This window comes from Pyrgilauda ruficollis, unplaced genomic scaffold (assembly GCF_017590135.1).
Source record: "Pyrgilauda ruficollis isolate IOZ18807 unplaced genomic scaffold, ASM1759013v1 scaffold56, whole genome shotgun sequence".
NCBI lineage: Eukaryota > Metazoa > Chordata > Aves > Passeriformes > Passeridae > Pyrgilauda > Pyrgilauda ruficollis.
This window is the reverse complement of record NW_024527266.1, coordinates 2,146,016-2,162,495: the sequence shown is the minus strand read 5'-3', so window position 1 is coordinate 2,162,495 and position 16,480 is coordinate 2,146,016. Positions and strand designations below refer to the sequence as shown.

At 41.3% G+C, this 16,480-nt stretch overlaps 1 protein-coding gene across 28 annotated transcripts in view; it reads left to right on the top strand.

Moving 5' to 3' along the window:
• Positions 1 to 16,480, top strand: part of RBFOX2 (RNA binding fox-1 homolog 2) — a 165,514-nt gene that overhangs the window by 126,865 nt on the left and 22,169 nt on the right. For all 28 annotated transcript variants that reach the window (XR_005956299.1, XR_005956301.1, XR_005956300.1 and 25 more), the window contains one exon: positions 7,259 to 7,312. Coding sequence is in view for 15 of the 28 variants with exons in the window: in XM_041481543.1 (XP_041337477.1) it covers positions 7,259 to 7,312 (54 nt within the window). In the remaining 13 variants the exon portion in view is untranslated. The remainder of the gene's footprint in view (positions 1 to 7,258; positions 7,313 to 16,480) is intronic.

Here is a 16,480-nt window from a genome sequence, read left to right as displayed (position 1 = left end):
AGCTTTGTGCTGTGATAGTGTCTGTGCTTGCACCTCATGGTTTGTAGCTTCAGCCCTTCCCTCTTGTGCTTCAAGAAGCCGTTCTCCTTCCAGTGTAAAATTGGCTGGGGTAGTCTGGTCACTTCTGGACTTCTGAGTTGGATGGACTGTGGAGTCTCCTGGTGAAGATAGAGGCAGGGTTGGACAGCCTTCAAGAGGAAGATCCTTCTGTTCCCAAACTGAATCTTGAATTTTCTCCACAATAACAAGCAAGTGGATTGTTTTGGTAGTTCATATGGATGAACACTGCACAAAATCTTTCTTACCTGTTGTGAGAGCAATAGTATGAGGAGTCAGAATTGATGTTTCTCAGAATTTACTGTGGTGAAATGCTCTTCAGTTAAGTGCAAGATAAAAATAAGGACTGTGTTGATGAGGGTTGCAGATGAAGGTGGGTTAGCCCAGTACAGGCTGTGAATTTTTGCAGACTCTGGCTTCAGATGGAGACCCTGCTTTTATTAAAACTTGCTCAATCCCTAGCTACTACTTGTAGACTGTTAGCTCTTCCTGCTGAGGAGCATAATCAGCCCAATTGATAAAAGGGTTTTGTGTGTTATCAGCTACAGCAGTAATAATCCATAGATGTTTTCTATAAAGGTGACTATTATGTCCCATTTAATTAATTTCAGTTAATGCAGTTATTAATAATGTCATTTATTACAGGTGACAGAATGGTAGCCACTTTTTTTTTTTTTTTTTTTTTTTTACATTGTAAAAGATGACATTAAGGCAGGTAGTGTTATCCTTTTCCTTCTCTAAACATAATTCATATCTCTACTGCAAGGTTCTTTATGATGTATGTTTCTGGTAGACCACTGCTTTGTATGATCCAAGCAACAGAGTTCTGCAAGCTCAGACTTTTGGAAGCTCTTGCAGTCGTACAAATCTTAGCCTCTGAGGAAACATTTTGTCAATTTGCACTTCCTAAAATATCCTGGTGGATATCATTTCTTATCCAACTTCATTCTGGTGTCAAGAGAGCAAAACCCCTTCATAACCCTATAGTTTGAGGCTAAAGCAATAACAAATTAGACTACAGCTCTTTGTCAGCAAGAACTTGGTAGAATTTTAAGTCTGTATTTGCCAGTAAATAAATTTAAACATGGAAGTAATTAGCGATGCACAGGTATTGGAAATGGGAGAAGTACTTAAGTGCTAAGGTATATGGGTAATAATAATACGATAGAACAAGAAGCTCTGACCTGCAGGTGTTGATGCACTGGGCCCAAAGTATAGCAATGGCACACTTGCTTAAGGGGACTCTATTTTCTGAGTGGATTGGACACTCGAAGGAAGAGATTCTGTCTTCTGGATATCAAGATGTATTTTAGGCTTTTAATCTCCTGGTACTACTGGCCACCAATTGCATGTAACAAGTCCCATGTACCAGTACTGGAGAGCAAATATTCTGGCACAAAGCAGTCTCTCCATGGTTTTCTGTTTCCAAGCTCTCCCTGTGATGACAGTGAGCCCCTGTCACAGGGTAGGGCTTTGTTCTTGCTAGTGTTGGTAAGAGTTACAAGAGGTGCTGCTGATTATATAGATGTGTTTCACCTGGATGTTTTCTGAAACCACCTTTCAAAAAGGACTTGGGTGCTCAGTGCTGCTTGAACATTGTGCTTTTTCTGCATGGCCGTGGTGTATAGGGATGCACGTGCCCCTGCAGCTGCCAATAGCTCTTGTACTGTCTGTCTTGCTTTGAGAAAGCTCTCTGCTATCAACTTCTGTACTGACCCTCTGCTGGAAGGCAGCGATGACTGGATCATACATTTAAGATTTTTTAGATTTTCTTATGAGTTACTAGGAGCGTCTGCAGCAAGACTTTGCTGAATGTCATTCAGTAAACAGGGCTGTGCTGTAGCTGGATTTAATCGGTTAAAAGGCCTGGGTAAAATTACATGGAGTTGTCTTTTATTGACCCAGTTTCATATGGATTCAGTCTACATGCTAAGTATTCTCAAATCGATTTTGGAATGTATGCTGCTTTTGTGGGCATGGGTCCAAGTCCCTTTTCTGCAGCATCAGTACCAGGTTACACTGCAGTACCAGGTTTGATGGCTTTTAAGATTCTGAGAACACCTCTGGGGAATTGCACAAAGCAGGAATAAGTAGCCAGAAGTGTAGACCTGGAAGCTAGACTGGTGATAAGATCTCTCTCTGGGTGGTGCCCTGCAGTAGTGTTCATCACCATCTCACTGTTCCATGTGAAAATCTTTTGTTTGGGATTTAGAGAGCAACAAATGACTGAGAAACTGTGTTCATCATGTTTTGTTTTGTTGTTGGTTTTTTTTTTCCTCTGATGGCTGTGGTCTGTAAATCCTGTTAGAAATCTGCACTCTTTGTGTGGCTTCCTGTTAAAGTGTGGTTTCTCAGAAAATGTGTATTTTGTTGGGCAACAGCTCAACCCTACTAAGCGCTGCTTGGTGCTTGTTCATTATCTGTTCACTTGGTAAACTGTGGTAGTACTTTGGTTTATAAATCCTTGATGCTTCCATCTTCCATCTGTCAGCAAAGCACAGTGGTGTAGCTCAGCTGACATGGTTGGCCCCATTGCTTGAGGAGATGTGACTCAGCTTTGGGTGAGGAAGTTGGTGTGCTGACAGTGTACTTCTGGCAGACCCCATGCTGCCATAACTAAGCACTGACTAATACACCCTGTGGTGGAGCCAGTTGTGCTCAGCTGAAAATATATCCCATGGAGCTGGGACCTAGGGAAAGCACTCTCTCTGTAGCATGGATCTATCCTGCTTATAAAATGCTCTTGCTCATGTAGCTCATGGTTTCCTGCAGAGGATGTTGGTTTCTTGGCTATTTTGAATGTTGACCATCTTTAAGAATGGACTGTTTGAGACCTTTGAAGTTTAGTTAGCTCATTGGATTAATGTCTTAGTGAATTTTGTAGGGCTGGTGGAACTGCTTGGACATACAGAATTCTCTTGTAGGGATAGGTTGTCACATGATGTGTCTCATTATCTTTTGTTGTTCCATCATTTCTAGAGAATTTGCCTTGTAGTCCCTGTTGTTTGCATCTTTAGGATTAACTTATTTGTCTGGCACATTTTGGAGCTGATTTTGAAAGCTCTAGACAGGCACAAGAGTCAGGGCCAGCTGGAACAGAGCATATAGGAGGGGCTCTACCAAATTGTCAGTGCCTTGGAAGACAAAAGCTGTCTGGTGCCAAATCTCTCAAATTTATTGTGTTTAGTGTAGCTGTGGCCTCAGCTGGAAAAATCTGTTGCCTTCATGACATCTGTGTGAAAAGAAACACACAGCATGCATCTCTTTCCTTGCACAATGCCTTTGCATCTATGATAAGGTAGATTGTATTCAAGCAAGAAGATAAGTTTCTGGTCATAACTCCTGTCTGTTTGTATCTTTATGCCTCTTAAAAACTGTTACTTCCAACACTCCCTGCTGCCATTGTAGAGGGTCTGATTCTCATTTACCTCCTTTACTAAAAATAACTGAAAGCTAGTCAAGTTCATTCCAGGGAAGAGACCAGTAAGATAAAACAAAATTCTGTAGCTCCTTTGCCGTGGCATAGGAATAGCATGTGTGTGTGTATCTTCCCATCACATGGCATGTGTGTGAGCAGCTCATGGAGGTGTTATCTTGCACGACCTGATGTGGTAAGGAATGCTGGCCTCTTGGTCACATAGTAAGCTTTCTAAATCATGGTGGGCAGCATTGGACACAGGGAGTCCTGCAATACCTTCTCCAGAGGCTGTGCAGAGTTCTAAGTAGAAGTTCTTGGTAATCATTGAGTGAGCCAGTCAAGTCTGTGAGCTCAGTGATTCATGTCTTCAAGGTTACAGATTAGAGAGTTAGTCCTCATGGATGACTTAAGCATGGGACTTGTTTTATTTGGCCAGTCCCTATGTCTTTTGAAAAATACAAACATGCCTGCATATACATAATTTAAAAAAATTATTATGAGGACACTTGGTGTTGACCCTTGTATTTAGATGGCCTAGCATTTCCCATACAAAAATTGTGACCTTTCACTAAGGAGCTCTTAAAACTTCGATTGTTTACGATAGACTGTTGACATTTGGTAGGCGAAGCACCATCGGGGAACAAAGTGCCTTTTTATGTTCCACTAAATTAGATTCAGCTTTGAAGGAGTTATAAACTGTTAAAATGAACTAGTTCTTTTTTCCCTGCTTTCATTCTTCAGGAAAATTCTGGCATGCCTCCAAAAAAAAAGTGCCTTCCAGTGCTGGGACCTGCTGTAACCATTGCAGCAGTGGGGACAAGAGACCTCATGTTAGGAGCTGTGGCAATGGCTGCAGCAGAGCCTTGAAGAGCCCAGCACACGTCCTTCTGCCTCACAGCTCTGCTTTCTTTCAGGGAATTTTGTGGAGCAGGAAACCCCTTCCCAGCAAACCTCCATTCAGAAGTCAGCCCCCATTGTCTCTGCTCTTCTCTCTCAAGGAGGTCCTTCCCTCTTGCCTCTTCAAACACCCACAACTCCCAGGCAGAAAAGAGATTGGGGCAGTTTGCATGGGTGGATGTAGCCCATTGCAGTAGATGTCAAGCCTGTGTTTGCTGCAACCACAGGCTCTTAATTCTGTCATCTAGGAAACGATGTACCTCCGTCATCTCGTAGGCAGGGAGGGCTCTGCCACCTCTTGTGCAGCTGGGTCAGACCTCTCGCGTTCAGTGTCACCGCCGGCGTTGTGTCAGCCACGAGAAGTTAAACGCACAGGACAGGGTTCCCGTTGGTGTGGAAGCCCTGCACAGGGAGCTCAGCCCAGCGGGGCTGGCAGCAGTGCCCGAGGATCCAGGCCCAGCCGGGTGTGCAGAAAGGGGAGGATGGCACGGTGTAATTGTGCACCAGAAGCCGGACAGTTTGTTCTCTTTCAAGATGATTCTAATGAGGTAGAAAATGGTGATTTTTGATGGCTTTTAAGATTCTGAGAACAATTTTGGTTATTTGCATTTATCGAGAGCCTGGCTGTTTCAGTGTGTTTGGCAAGGCTAGGCAGCTGAGCTGATCTGGGACAGATCCTGCTCTTGGGCAGGGTGTGCTGCTTTCTGCTCCCTTTTGCTTCTCCAAGCCATAATGCTCACTGACCCTTCAAGCCACTTCAGCTCAGTAAATTGTCAGAATTTTTGTGTGTTTTCCTTTTCTTGGGCTAGGTTTTCACAGCACTGCTGAGCTGTATTAGTTTATCTGCAGGTGAGAATGAAAACTGAGGCCAGCTCTGGAAGGCTGGTGAGACCAGACAAGGAAGAACAAAGGAGCAGGGACAGCCCTTCAGAAGCCACAAGCTGCTGAATTGGTTTAGCCCCAGTCATGTAAGGATGCTGAGATAGTCTACCAAGAAAGCAATCATGACAATCATGACTGATTCCTTTCATGGCAATACCAAAGCTGTATGCAACAAAGACAACAAAAAGCAATCAACAGTTAATCTCCTTTATTGACAAGCCCACACCAAGCGTGGGATAGAAATAGAAAACGTATTTTAGCTGTGATTGGCAGAGAAGCGGTCAAAGGAGGAACCAGCATGGATCAAGCCTAAGTTGTTGAGATGTTGAGTTTTCAAGGAAGATGCATGTTTACATTAGCATTATTCAAACTTGTGTAATGTAGGATGTTGTGAATTCATTTGTTCTTGGGATGAATAGAGGATCAAGTATTGTTCTTAAACAATAGAACAGTAAAAACAACATCTGTGAACCAAGATCTCCTTTTTAAGAATGGAGAAGGCAAGCAGACAGAAACTATAGCTAAAATTGTTTTAAGTGTTTTGCTTGCTTGCAGACAGTTGTGAAATACTTGTTCAAGGGACTCAGCAACATTTTGTTGCTTTAGATATTCAAAGCCTCTCCTCAGCCATCATGGCTCTTTGCTGTAAATGTTCCAGGTTTTCAAACTTGGCCACAAGCCTTTTGAGAAGGGCACCCACAGAAGCAGTGGCACCCACAGAAGCACCCATTTGACTGTGAATGCAACTGTTAAATTTAAAAAAAAAGGGCAAAAATATTTTAAGAATGCTGGGCAAAGGGGAGAGTGTCCCAGTGCCTGGACCCTGTGCTCATCATCTTTTTTAACTGTGAAACCTTTCTTTATTTTCTTGTTGATCCTTCCTTCATTTGCTATCAAACTTAAATCAAAACCATGTTGATGGAAGCTTTCCTAAATAACGGGATAGGAAAAGCTGATGTAGCATTTGTCTGAGTACTGTATGCATGTGTCTCTAAAATGAAGACTACTCCATATACTCACTCCTAAAAACGACATCTAGACCTGTCTTTCTAGAGAGCAGGCATCCACTTTGGAAACAGGGCATTGACACTTCCGGAGGACAGGGCACTGTGAGCCTCTGTTGAAGTGGTGATACTTTTACTTCTAGGCTACTGTTTTGAGTCTGGCTGCTTCAGTAAAATATTTTTAGTAAGTTCCTAGCAAAGTGAAAGGTGTAATCTATACATGGTTCCACAGAGGTGGCAGATCTCCTTCTGTGCTAAATAGGGAGCTCTTTGGAACCCTTTGATTGCAGAGCTCTCCTTAGGGTCTCCAGGCTGAGGCAGAGGTCAGAATTCTATTACATGTGATAAGCTTGCATAGGTTGTTGGCCACCTACTATATGTCACAGGTTGAAGTTGAATGATCTTTTTCTGAAAAACAAACTGTTGGGAATTTTCCATTTTCATGGTTTCTGAATCTGCCATAAATTCTTTTTTGGAAAATAAAGGAAAGGAAAGAAGCTTCAGTGTTCGAATTCCCTGCAGCTGGTAGTCTTATGTTACTATTCCTTCCAGAGAAACATCACTTTTAAGTTTCTGTTTGTGATAGCCACTTCAGGAGGAAGCTGAAATGTTGAATTACATGTGAGAAATGTTGTTGGATATCTGTGATGAAATCATAGAACCATGTCTTAGGTGAAATAGTAGAATGAGGGAAAGAAGAATTGTTTAGATTAAAGGGGAAAAGATGAGCTTCCTGAAATCTCTAAAATTCGTCTGGAGATTGTTTTTCTTCCTTTAGACTTTTGTGAGAAAAGCTGGAGTTTGTGACCAAGATGATCTGCATGTCTTAACCCAGGAGAATTGGACCATGTCACTGGAATTTTATGCCTTTGCCTGTATGCTAGAAATGGAAATAATCTCATCTACCTTCTTGCACTAAGCCAGCCCCTGCAAAAGGTAGGAAAAATGTATCGCCAAAAATAAATGTTTTTTTTTTTTCTTTTCCCTTGTCTCTCTGCAGCAATTTGGCAAAATCCTTGATGTAGAGATAATCTTTAATGAGCGTGGCTCGAAGGTAAGTCCTGTTTCTGTACCCGCTTCTCTTGTTTTGATTGCAGAGTTAAAGGCAGTTCATTGCCTAGAGAACATATTCTGTAGAGATCAGCAGGAATTAGAGTGATGGGGGAAGGGAAAAGCTATTTTGGGGACTGTCTCCTGTTCCCTCTGACTTGAGACTCTGAGCATGGTCATTTCTGGGCAGCGCGTACAAATGCTCAGAGACGCTTCTGTCTGTGGGATCAGGTTCCCCAGCCTTTAGAACAAACAAGGGACTCAGTCAGCTGAGCCTTCATACCAACCCATTCCCATTGCATTGGCAATGGCTGCCCAGTGAGGAAGGCAGAATAAGGTAAAACAGCTTTGTGTGATGGGAGGCTGTAAGAACAAAAGCTAAACTCACCCCTATCCCTGCCATTTTCATTGCATTAAAACACTTCTGTAGAAAAACTGTCATATCTCATATGTGAAAGGATTTTATATACTCTGTTTTGCAGACTTACTTGGCACTTCTGAGATGCTGACCTTTCATGTTTGAGATATTTGGTGCTTTAATATAAGCATCCTCATTCCACTTGTCCTGCCCCATGTGGACCTCCCCCACAGAATTTGCATTCACACTCCTATTTTCTTCTTACAGATATCTTAAGAGGCAAATTTTGTTGAGGGTTAATGGCAATTTATATCTCTGGAGATGAGGTTTCAAATGTTGCTCAGGTCAGCTGCAGAGAGATTCAGTGATCTCTGTCCTAATTGGCAATTGGTTCTCATCACGTAACCAGTATCACCACAATGACAAATTGCTGTGATTCTCTCTCTGCCCAGGAGGTTCAGCACTGGAATAGCAGGGAGTTTTGCAGGTCAGGAGCGAGGTGCATTGCCAAAGCTCTATGGGGGAAGCTTGCACAGTGCATGTCTATACTATGCTTGACTTAATCAATGCTAAGATTCCCATTTTCAATTAAAACAAAATTTCCCTCCTCCTCACACACACGTGTGTGCACATGTGTGCATGCACACAAAAGGTTTTGAAGTTGCAATTCAGCTAAGCAGTTTTGGTTTAGAGTCTATGCCTTTTGCTTGGATTTGAGGTCCACAGTTTTTATGGTGGGCTCTTTGCTTCAACATATATTCTGGGGTATGTTTACGTTCAGAGCCTTCTGCAAATTTTCACCCATATTGCCCGAGATGCGTTCTGAAATTCTTCAGTCCTGTATTATCTGGAAACCAGAAAGCCATTGATCTGTATACAGAAGACCTGAGTTTTAGTCCTTTCCCCTCATCCTCTGTTTCTACTTAATACCATGGTTTTCTTTTGTTTTGTTTTTTTAACAAGACAATCTGAACAAGTAAATGTCTATATAGTTTAGTTAGTTTTACTTCCCTGCATTGTTAAAAATCTATATGCTTTACCAAAACAATCAGCTGTGCTGACTTTGTAAATATTTATTCTGCTCCCTGCTGTTCTTTTGATATTTATAGGCCAAAGCTACCTGTGAATTACTCTTGATTTTAGTCATTATTGTTTGGTTTTGAGAATAGCCTCTGGCCTCTATCAAATCCCTACTTGTTCAGATATAATTGCAAAAGAAAGAACAAAAATAACTGGCCTGGCAAAATGTTCTTCATATCCCACTGCCTGTGCTTTCCGGAGCAGTGTTTTCCTCTTCACACATGAACTTCACTCTCTCTCTCCCATCCATACAGCCCTGTGTATTAAACGCCCACGGCTGCCCTTTCCCTTCTAGGCAACATTGACATTGAAGGCTTTTCTGTGAAGACTTGATTTATGACTATGAAAAGTACCTTCTTGTGCTGTTGCTAAAGCCCAAGGCTTCTGGTTTTCAGTTAAAACAAAAATAATTGCTGAAGAGTTCCTTGATGAATGTTACCCTGAACCATTAATAAATATTTGGAAAAAAAAAAAAAGAAACAGAAATGTTCTTCTAGTCTTCGTTCACCATGCAGTTTTCCACTGCTTTTTGTCATCTCGCAGCAAAAAGCAGTTATAAAACTGGTAGCCTTTTTTGAGGGATGTCCAGAATCTGAACAGAATGAGAAAACAGCCAAAGAGTTATTTCATGGTATCTGCATCTGTCTCACCCAAAATAATTCTTGTTTTAAAAAAGAATGCAAAATTCTTCCTGCTTAGCATGAAAATGGGAGGCCCCAGTGTTTGAGTGGGGTGTAGCTGCACGAAGCACCTGGTATTCACATAATAATGGAAAAACAACAGTTTGGTGATCTGATGGTGAAGCAAAGGAAATGGATCTTTCTGGAGGCCACTCACTCACTCTTGGGTTCTTTCTACACCTTAGGAAAAAAATCTGAATGCATTTTCCTGCCCTGTGGTTTCCATTCTAATCTAATGATATGAAACCTCTCTCTCTTCTTCTCCTCCTCCTCTCTCTTGGGAATCCGAAAGCAGATGCTCCTGCTGCCTGCCTTGTGCTGTGTTCTCAATGCTCCCTTCCCTTCCCTGGGTTCCTAAGGGTTGTAGTGTTTTGTGTATATGTTTTGTAAATATTTTAAAGGTACAGTGGTAAATCACAAACTGCCCTGGGTTTGCCCCCACCCAGTGTGCAATGGGGTTGAGCAGCACTTTGTCCCTGCCGAGCTCTGGCGGGAGAACTCTACTGGGATAGCTCCAGTGCTGGTCAGTAGGAGGGGCTGGAGGAAGTGTTCAGGTAGCATTCTTCATTTTGAATCCACCTGAGATGACCAGGCAGTTTTCTTCGACAGCCTGGGGAAGATCTATCAAACTGGCTGCATCTTCAGGGTCTCTGTGTCCTTACAGAGTTTGGTGACCAAAGAGAGAGCTGGATGTGTCCATCACAGCCACTTCTCACCTCAGGTTATTTCAGAAATGGTATTTGTTGACTTTCTCTATCACAGCAGCGTAGGAGGCAGTTAATGAGTTTTGCTGATTCTTCTCTCAAAGCAATGTGAATTCTTGTTTTGTAACTCGCTTTCTTCCCAGATTCAGTCTGTTTAGTAGGAGTGTATGGGCCCTGGTAGACCTCACACTGCTACTGCTTCGCTCTGTGTGAGAAACAAGATAAAAACTTTAAACATTCCTTGAATTACATTTTGTTTTCTTCTTGTTTAATAGAATGATGTCAGTCTCCCCTTGATGTATTTGGCTTTTTTTGCTTGCTTCCAGGAAACTAGCTGTTTGTTTCATTTATCCTGTTTACCATTACATTTCTAGCTCTGACTGGTATAAGTGCCTTTAAATAGCATTCTGCCCATGGTTGCAGTTTACCATGCACTTCACTGAACCATGAATAAAACACCTCCAGAGGAAGTCGAGAGGATTCCTGCTCCTTTTGTTAGTGGAGATGCATCCTCTAGAAGCGTATTTTGCCACTATTGTGCTGAATCAAACAAGTGGACATATTTGCAGAATTAATGCAGTCTGCCTCTGTAATGAGTACCCTGTGGCATTTGTAAAACTGCAGGGGAAGGAAATCCAAGCTCTTTGCACACAAGCTGTGTACCGTGTGGCATTCCAAGATGTGCCCTCAATGACATTCAGAGACCAGGAGTACATAAGCACACAGCAAAATCGTGGCTGAATAGGGAGTGGGTTTTGGTGGTTTTTGGGGTTGTTTGTAGCTTTTTAAATGGTAAGAGTTCATATTAGTGCAGAGGAGCTCATGGTTTCAGGGTACTGTAAGTTTTATGTCCCTCACTGATTTTGGGAGACTCAAATCTCCAAGTTCTTGTATAGGACTATAGTGCCTAGAAGTGCTTCATATTTATTTTAAAAATTAGTTGTGTAGTGGGTTATGAGAGAAATTGCATCTGTTGATGTTTGGATTTATGTAAGTAAATCTATGCTAACTAAAAACTTCTGTGGAAGCTGTGTGGATTTTTAAGTTTGCAGTTAACTGTAGGTTAAGATAAGAATGTGACTAGGTTTTGATAATGGTGCCTTAAAGACTGTGAGTTTGCATGTGCATTTATTTCTACTTTAAATGGATTAGGTGCTTTGAGTTGAGGCACTCTTGTTCTGCACCTAGTTTCCACTCAGTGGAAAGCCCCTTATTACATAAAATGAATTAGAAGTCTTGTTTTCTTTTTAATTCATTTTATAATTTTTGTTCAGATTTCATCAGTTGAACCAGAAATATAAATAATGTTATTAATACAATGAGATTTAAAAACAAATTAAGTACTGGTGACCAGCATCACTTTCTCAAGTCACCAAATCCCTTTAGGATGCCAGTGGCATGAAGGAGACATGGACCAGTGTCCCTTCATCCTGGTTCAGTGGTTTCATGCCTTGAAGTCTGCAATACTGAACTAAAGAGATCAATTAGTCCGTACACTGAGCTGATGTATTTAAACTTGAATTTCAGGCTGAAGTTTATGGTTTCATAGTATAAGCTGATCCACTGCTTCTGTGGGAGTGCTTTTCCAGCAGTGCTTATTTCACTATGTAGGGAGCTGGATCTAGGTGCTAAATTAGCAAGACACTGATGCAGCAGGGAGAGAAATGAGCTTGTCTTCAGTCAGTTCAGCCTGTTGAACTCACAGACCACGCAGTGAGATCCAGGATCAGTTGAAGGGAGGAGGAGCTGCACACACCTGGGGATGACTGGGGCTGTGAAGCCCCTGTCCTGAGCTGGCTGGAGCTGCTCTGAAACCCCAGGCTCTCACTGCCCAGCACTGCCGGCTGGGCTCCTGGTCCTCACTGCTGGCCTCTGCCCCCTCTGCTGTTTCACAGCAGGGATTGGCAGTGGAGCAGCTCAAGCTGGATTGTGGAAATGATAGAGCTTAAAAATAGCCCTGCAGGTTTTTTTGAAGATACGCTTACATTTTTTTTTTAGTCAGGTTAATTTCTGCATCTGACTCACCAGATTGCACAGGTACATGGACAGGTTCTACACGTGTATGTGCCTTAATGCAAAGTGTGGCATGGGGACTGGGAGGAGCTGGAAGAGCTGCAGAAATGGTGGCAGCTTGGTTTACACAGATGTTGTCACCATCTTGAAGGGTGCATTTGTGTGTGTGACTTCAATAATTTGTTTCTGGATTTTGTGCTGTGTTGCTGTCGGTGCATTCGGTCCTGCTCATCTCAGGTGGATTATAGCTGAAACCCTCCTACTCTTTCCAAATGCCTTGGAAACAGGCAGCCTAAACTGCTGCCTCTTTGGCAATTTTTTCAGGCTTCTAAAAGTTTAATATTGAAATAAAGGGGAAAAAAAGAAAAAACTTGGTTAGAAACAAGCACAGCAGCAGATAACAGCAAGGCTGGTTGCTGCCTGCGTGCTCCAGTGGTACAAGGCAAAGATGCTGCTGCTGCTGCTGAGGTGACTGGTCTAAACTCCATGACAAACGAAGGGTTAACAATGCATGGATTTCAAGGGGCTCTGTTTAGTTTTCTTTGGTTTTATTTCTTTTTTATTTTACTTTATTTTATTTTTGTTGTTGTTTTTTGTTTAATTTCTGTGTTCTGGCCACACCCAGGAGAACCGTCTGGTTTTGATTTCTCCCTTTACGGTTACATGGTAAATTTTCTTTCTCATTCTTCAGAGATGGAAACGTTCAAATACTATATATATATACATTTATTATTTTTTTCACTGCTCATCATGTTGCTTGTTATTTATTGCAGAATCTGAGGCCAGACTAAAAGGGTGACAGTTACTCGGTCTCTTCAGGCCCTTTCAATAAACCTTTGGGTAAAAAGGGGTTAGTCTGGTACTGCAAATTTCTCACTACTCCTAAAAATGTTTATTGGAATTTAGTGTTTGCTGGGTTAAACTTATTATCTGCATGGGAGAAGTTCGTGTCAGTTACTCGTGGAGAGGAATTGTTGAAAATTTTAACCTTGTTATCATAACAACATTATTAAACTCAAACTATGTGTATAATCTAAATTTTAGAAAACCTAAGTATTATTTTCATCTAGGATCTTCCCTTCCTCTGGCTCCATACCTGTTACTGTGGAGCAATCCAGTACCTGCTATAAAGCTAAGCTGGTAAATACTGGATACCTGCCCCATCTTTTTCTTTCTCTTGCTTTGTTTCTTTTTTTTTTTCTTTCAAGGTCAAGACAACCTTTCTGAGGGAAAACTGAAAACTGTTTGTTGCATATGTACTTAGGTACAAATTAATCCCTATTCTTTACAGGTCATCTGTGAGAAGGAATAAAAAATATATGTATGCTCTTTTTTCTCTCCCACTTAAAAAATGTGTGTGTGTATATATATATATAAATATAAAATTGCTAGTTTTTAAACTTAGAAATAACAAAAATGTCAAGTGTGGCTCACCTGTTTTTCCTGAGGAAAATCTGAACGTCTAAGAGATGCATTTATATGATAAACCAAGAGGACACAAATACTGACTGCCATAGTCAGCTATGTAAAGTATTAATTCAGCATTAACATTAAATGGTGCTCAACAAAGAGTTGCACAAGCTAAGGGCTGATCTGTCAATAAAATATGGTTAATTAGTTATGTTGTCCTGAATCAGGTTAATTCTGGTTTAATTCACATTGTTAATTGTATTCATATAGTCTGCATGTGGATTGTATGCTACCTTGAGTTAACTTAATAAAAATACTGAAAATCCCTACTCAGTTTAAAGATATTTAATAATTATGTAGTTTTAAAAAATCCCATACAGACTTTACTAATTGCAAACAGATGTGAATTAAAATAGTCTTAGTATGGTTCTAGCCTGCACAGATTAATGTCTAAAGAATTACTTTCCATCTGCACTCCAGCTTTCAGTTCATATTGTCACTGAAGACATAAATTTCATTTGTTCTCCACAGGCTTGTCTAGAACAAACAGAAATTTTAATGCAAAAAGAGAAGAGGGAAATAGAGATTCCTCTTGCAGTCTTTACCTCCCCTCCTCCCCCAACCTTTAAAGGATGTTTTTTCCCCATTATACAGAACCAGAGGGAAAGGTGCTGCTCCTTTTCTCAGGCTTACCTTTCTCTGTAGGGGCTCTTTAAAGCAGGCACAGTACCCTATTCCTTCATAATCAGCTGTGCTATTACACCTCCTGCACACCCCCCCCCCCAAGTTCTCTGCAACATATTTGAGAGTTATATGCAGTTGTGCTGTTTTATTAGCCCCTATGTCTTGTAGCTCTGATTTTTAATTCATTTAAACAGGGAACTTCTATGCTGTTCTGAAAGAGGCATCAGTTTGTTATTTATATAGCTCTTTATTTATAGCTGGAAAAATTAAATTATTTGAAGCTTTAGATTATTGGGTTGGAGCCCAAAGGAGCACTTTTGTTGATCTCAGCATTGCAGTACTGGCTAAGATCCTTTATTATTGCTGTTCAGGGGGGAGGAAAAAAACCTTCCCCCTCAAAAAAACAACAACCACCACCCTGCATTTAACAAATTTGTGGCAGTTTTGTGCTGGGAACCTAGCTGTGGATGATAAAGGCCAGCTTGTCACTTAAACAGCTTGGGCTGATCAAGATTAGTATTGTAAAGACCTTTAAAAAGCACTTGGAAGAATAATGGCTTGCTTGTGTCTTATTGCTAACAATGTTTAGAAATCAAGATGCTGTCTATTTTTTGGGCTGTCCAGTGCAAATACATACTGATCCCAAGGTGCATGAAGGAGGTTGCCTGGCTAGCATGCCCCTTCCCTGACAAGCATAGCTGTAGATCACTCTCATCACCTCACTCTTCAGTTAACACTGGGAGGGAGTTTCCATTGCATCAAATACAAGCTTTGTTGTTCTGCTCCAGGGTACTGGAGCCAGTGGAGATTACTCTCTGTACATTAAAAGCAGTATTTGCTTTATACCAAGCCACAGGAGCCAGCTATTGCTGTTGTTAAAATGTCCTGAAAGCAGAATGCAACAATGGTTTTTGTTTGGGTCCACTCTCTCTAATGGCATGAAGAGTATCTCATCACAGTTGTCTGTATTAAGATGCCATTTGCTCCTAGTTAAAATCCTAATTCATTTTGTCATGCTGGCTGTCTCTTAATGTCAGTGCACTCAGCTCTGTGGAAGGAAGCATGGTCTCTTACCCTGCCCTGTTATACCACTGCATGAGCTGGCAGCAGCATGAGCATGTGTAGGACAGGCATGTGTTGCTTGTCCCTTCATGGGTGTGGTAAACCTGAATTTATCTAACTGAAGTGATGTTTTGGCAGTCCTTTAGCCTTTGTGGTTGCTCCAAGCAAGGCATGTTGATTTTTCTGGAAATTTCGTATTCTAACTAGGCAGAGATCTGTTGCTATCCACAGCACAGAGGTTGCCATCTCAGAACACAGCTGAGTAAGATGGGTAACAGGGAGAGGTAGTAGAGGGTCAGCAGTGTCATACAAAACCTGCCTTGACCAATGAATCACTATTTAGGTGTTTAGATTTACAGTCAAGTCCACCACAGTACTCGGAGATAAGAATATTCTGGAACCTACAGTATGTGATATTCATTAAATATGCTTATTTTATGGTGCCACCTAGAAGCCTTGCTTACTTTCAGGGCCCCATGTATCATTGGGGAAGTTACAGGATTAGGAGTAGGCATGAGCTGTGCCCTGAAGAGCTTACAAGGGATGCTTTACAAAAACACCTTCCTTTCAGCAGTGTTCTAAGGTAGGTAATTATTACTGTCTCCATTCTACAGGTGGGAAAAGCGAGGTTCAGTGTTTGATTTGCCCAAAGCTTTGCAGAATTCCTGGTCCCAGGCATGAACTCAGATTGCTGCTCACTCTCATAGCAGTTTCTCAAGAGGACAAAGTGCTGCTCTGTGTTGATGTCTTGTACTGTGTCTGGGGTGGACGAGGGTCCTACAAAATTGGTGTGTTCATTAAGAGGGGAGAGAAGCCCTACTTGGGCTTACCCAGCTTGCCTATATCAGAGCAGGGTTTAGTGTTTTTAAACAAAAAACCAAACCAAACCAAAAATGAAAAATTGTCTCGAGTAACTTTGTACTTCTTTTTTGGTCTGGCCTCAATTGCTTTTATGTTTCTTTTTTTTTTTTTTTTAATTACTCTTATTATTCTTATTATGATTACAGTTCCTTTTTTATTGATTTTAATTTCTTTCATTTATGAAACATGCATGAACGAACAATGTGACTCTAGGAGGTTATTGCTGAGTTGTGCTGATGTCGATTTCATACTGTGATATTTTTTCTCTATTTACCTAGAGATCAGTATTTCAATATATAACGATGTGCATGTTTTCCCCC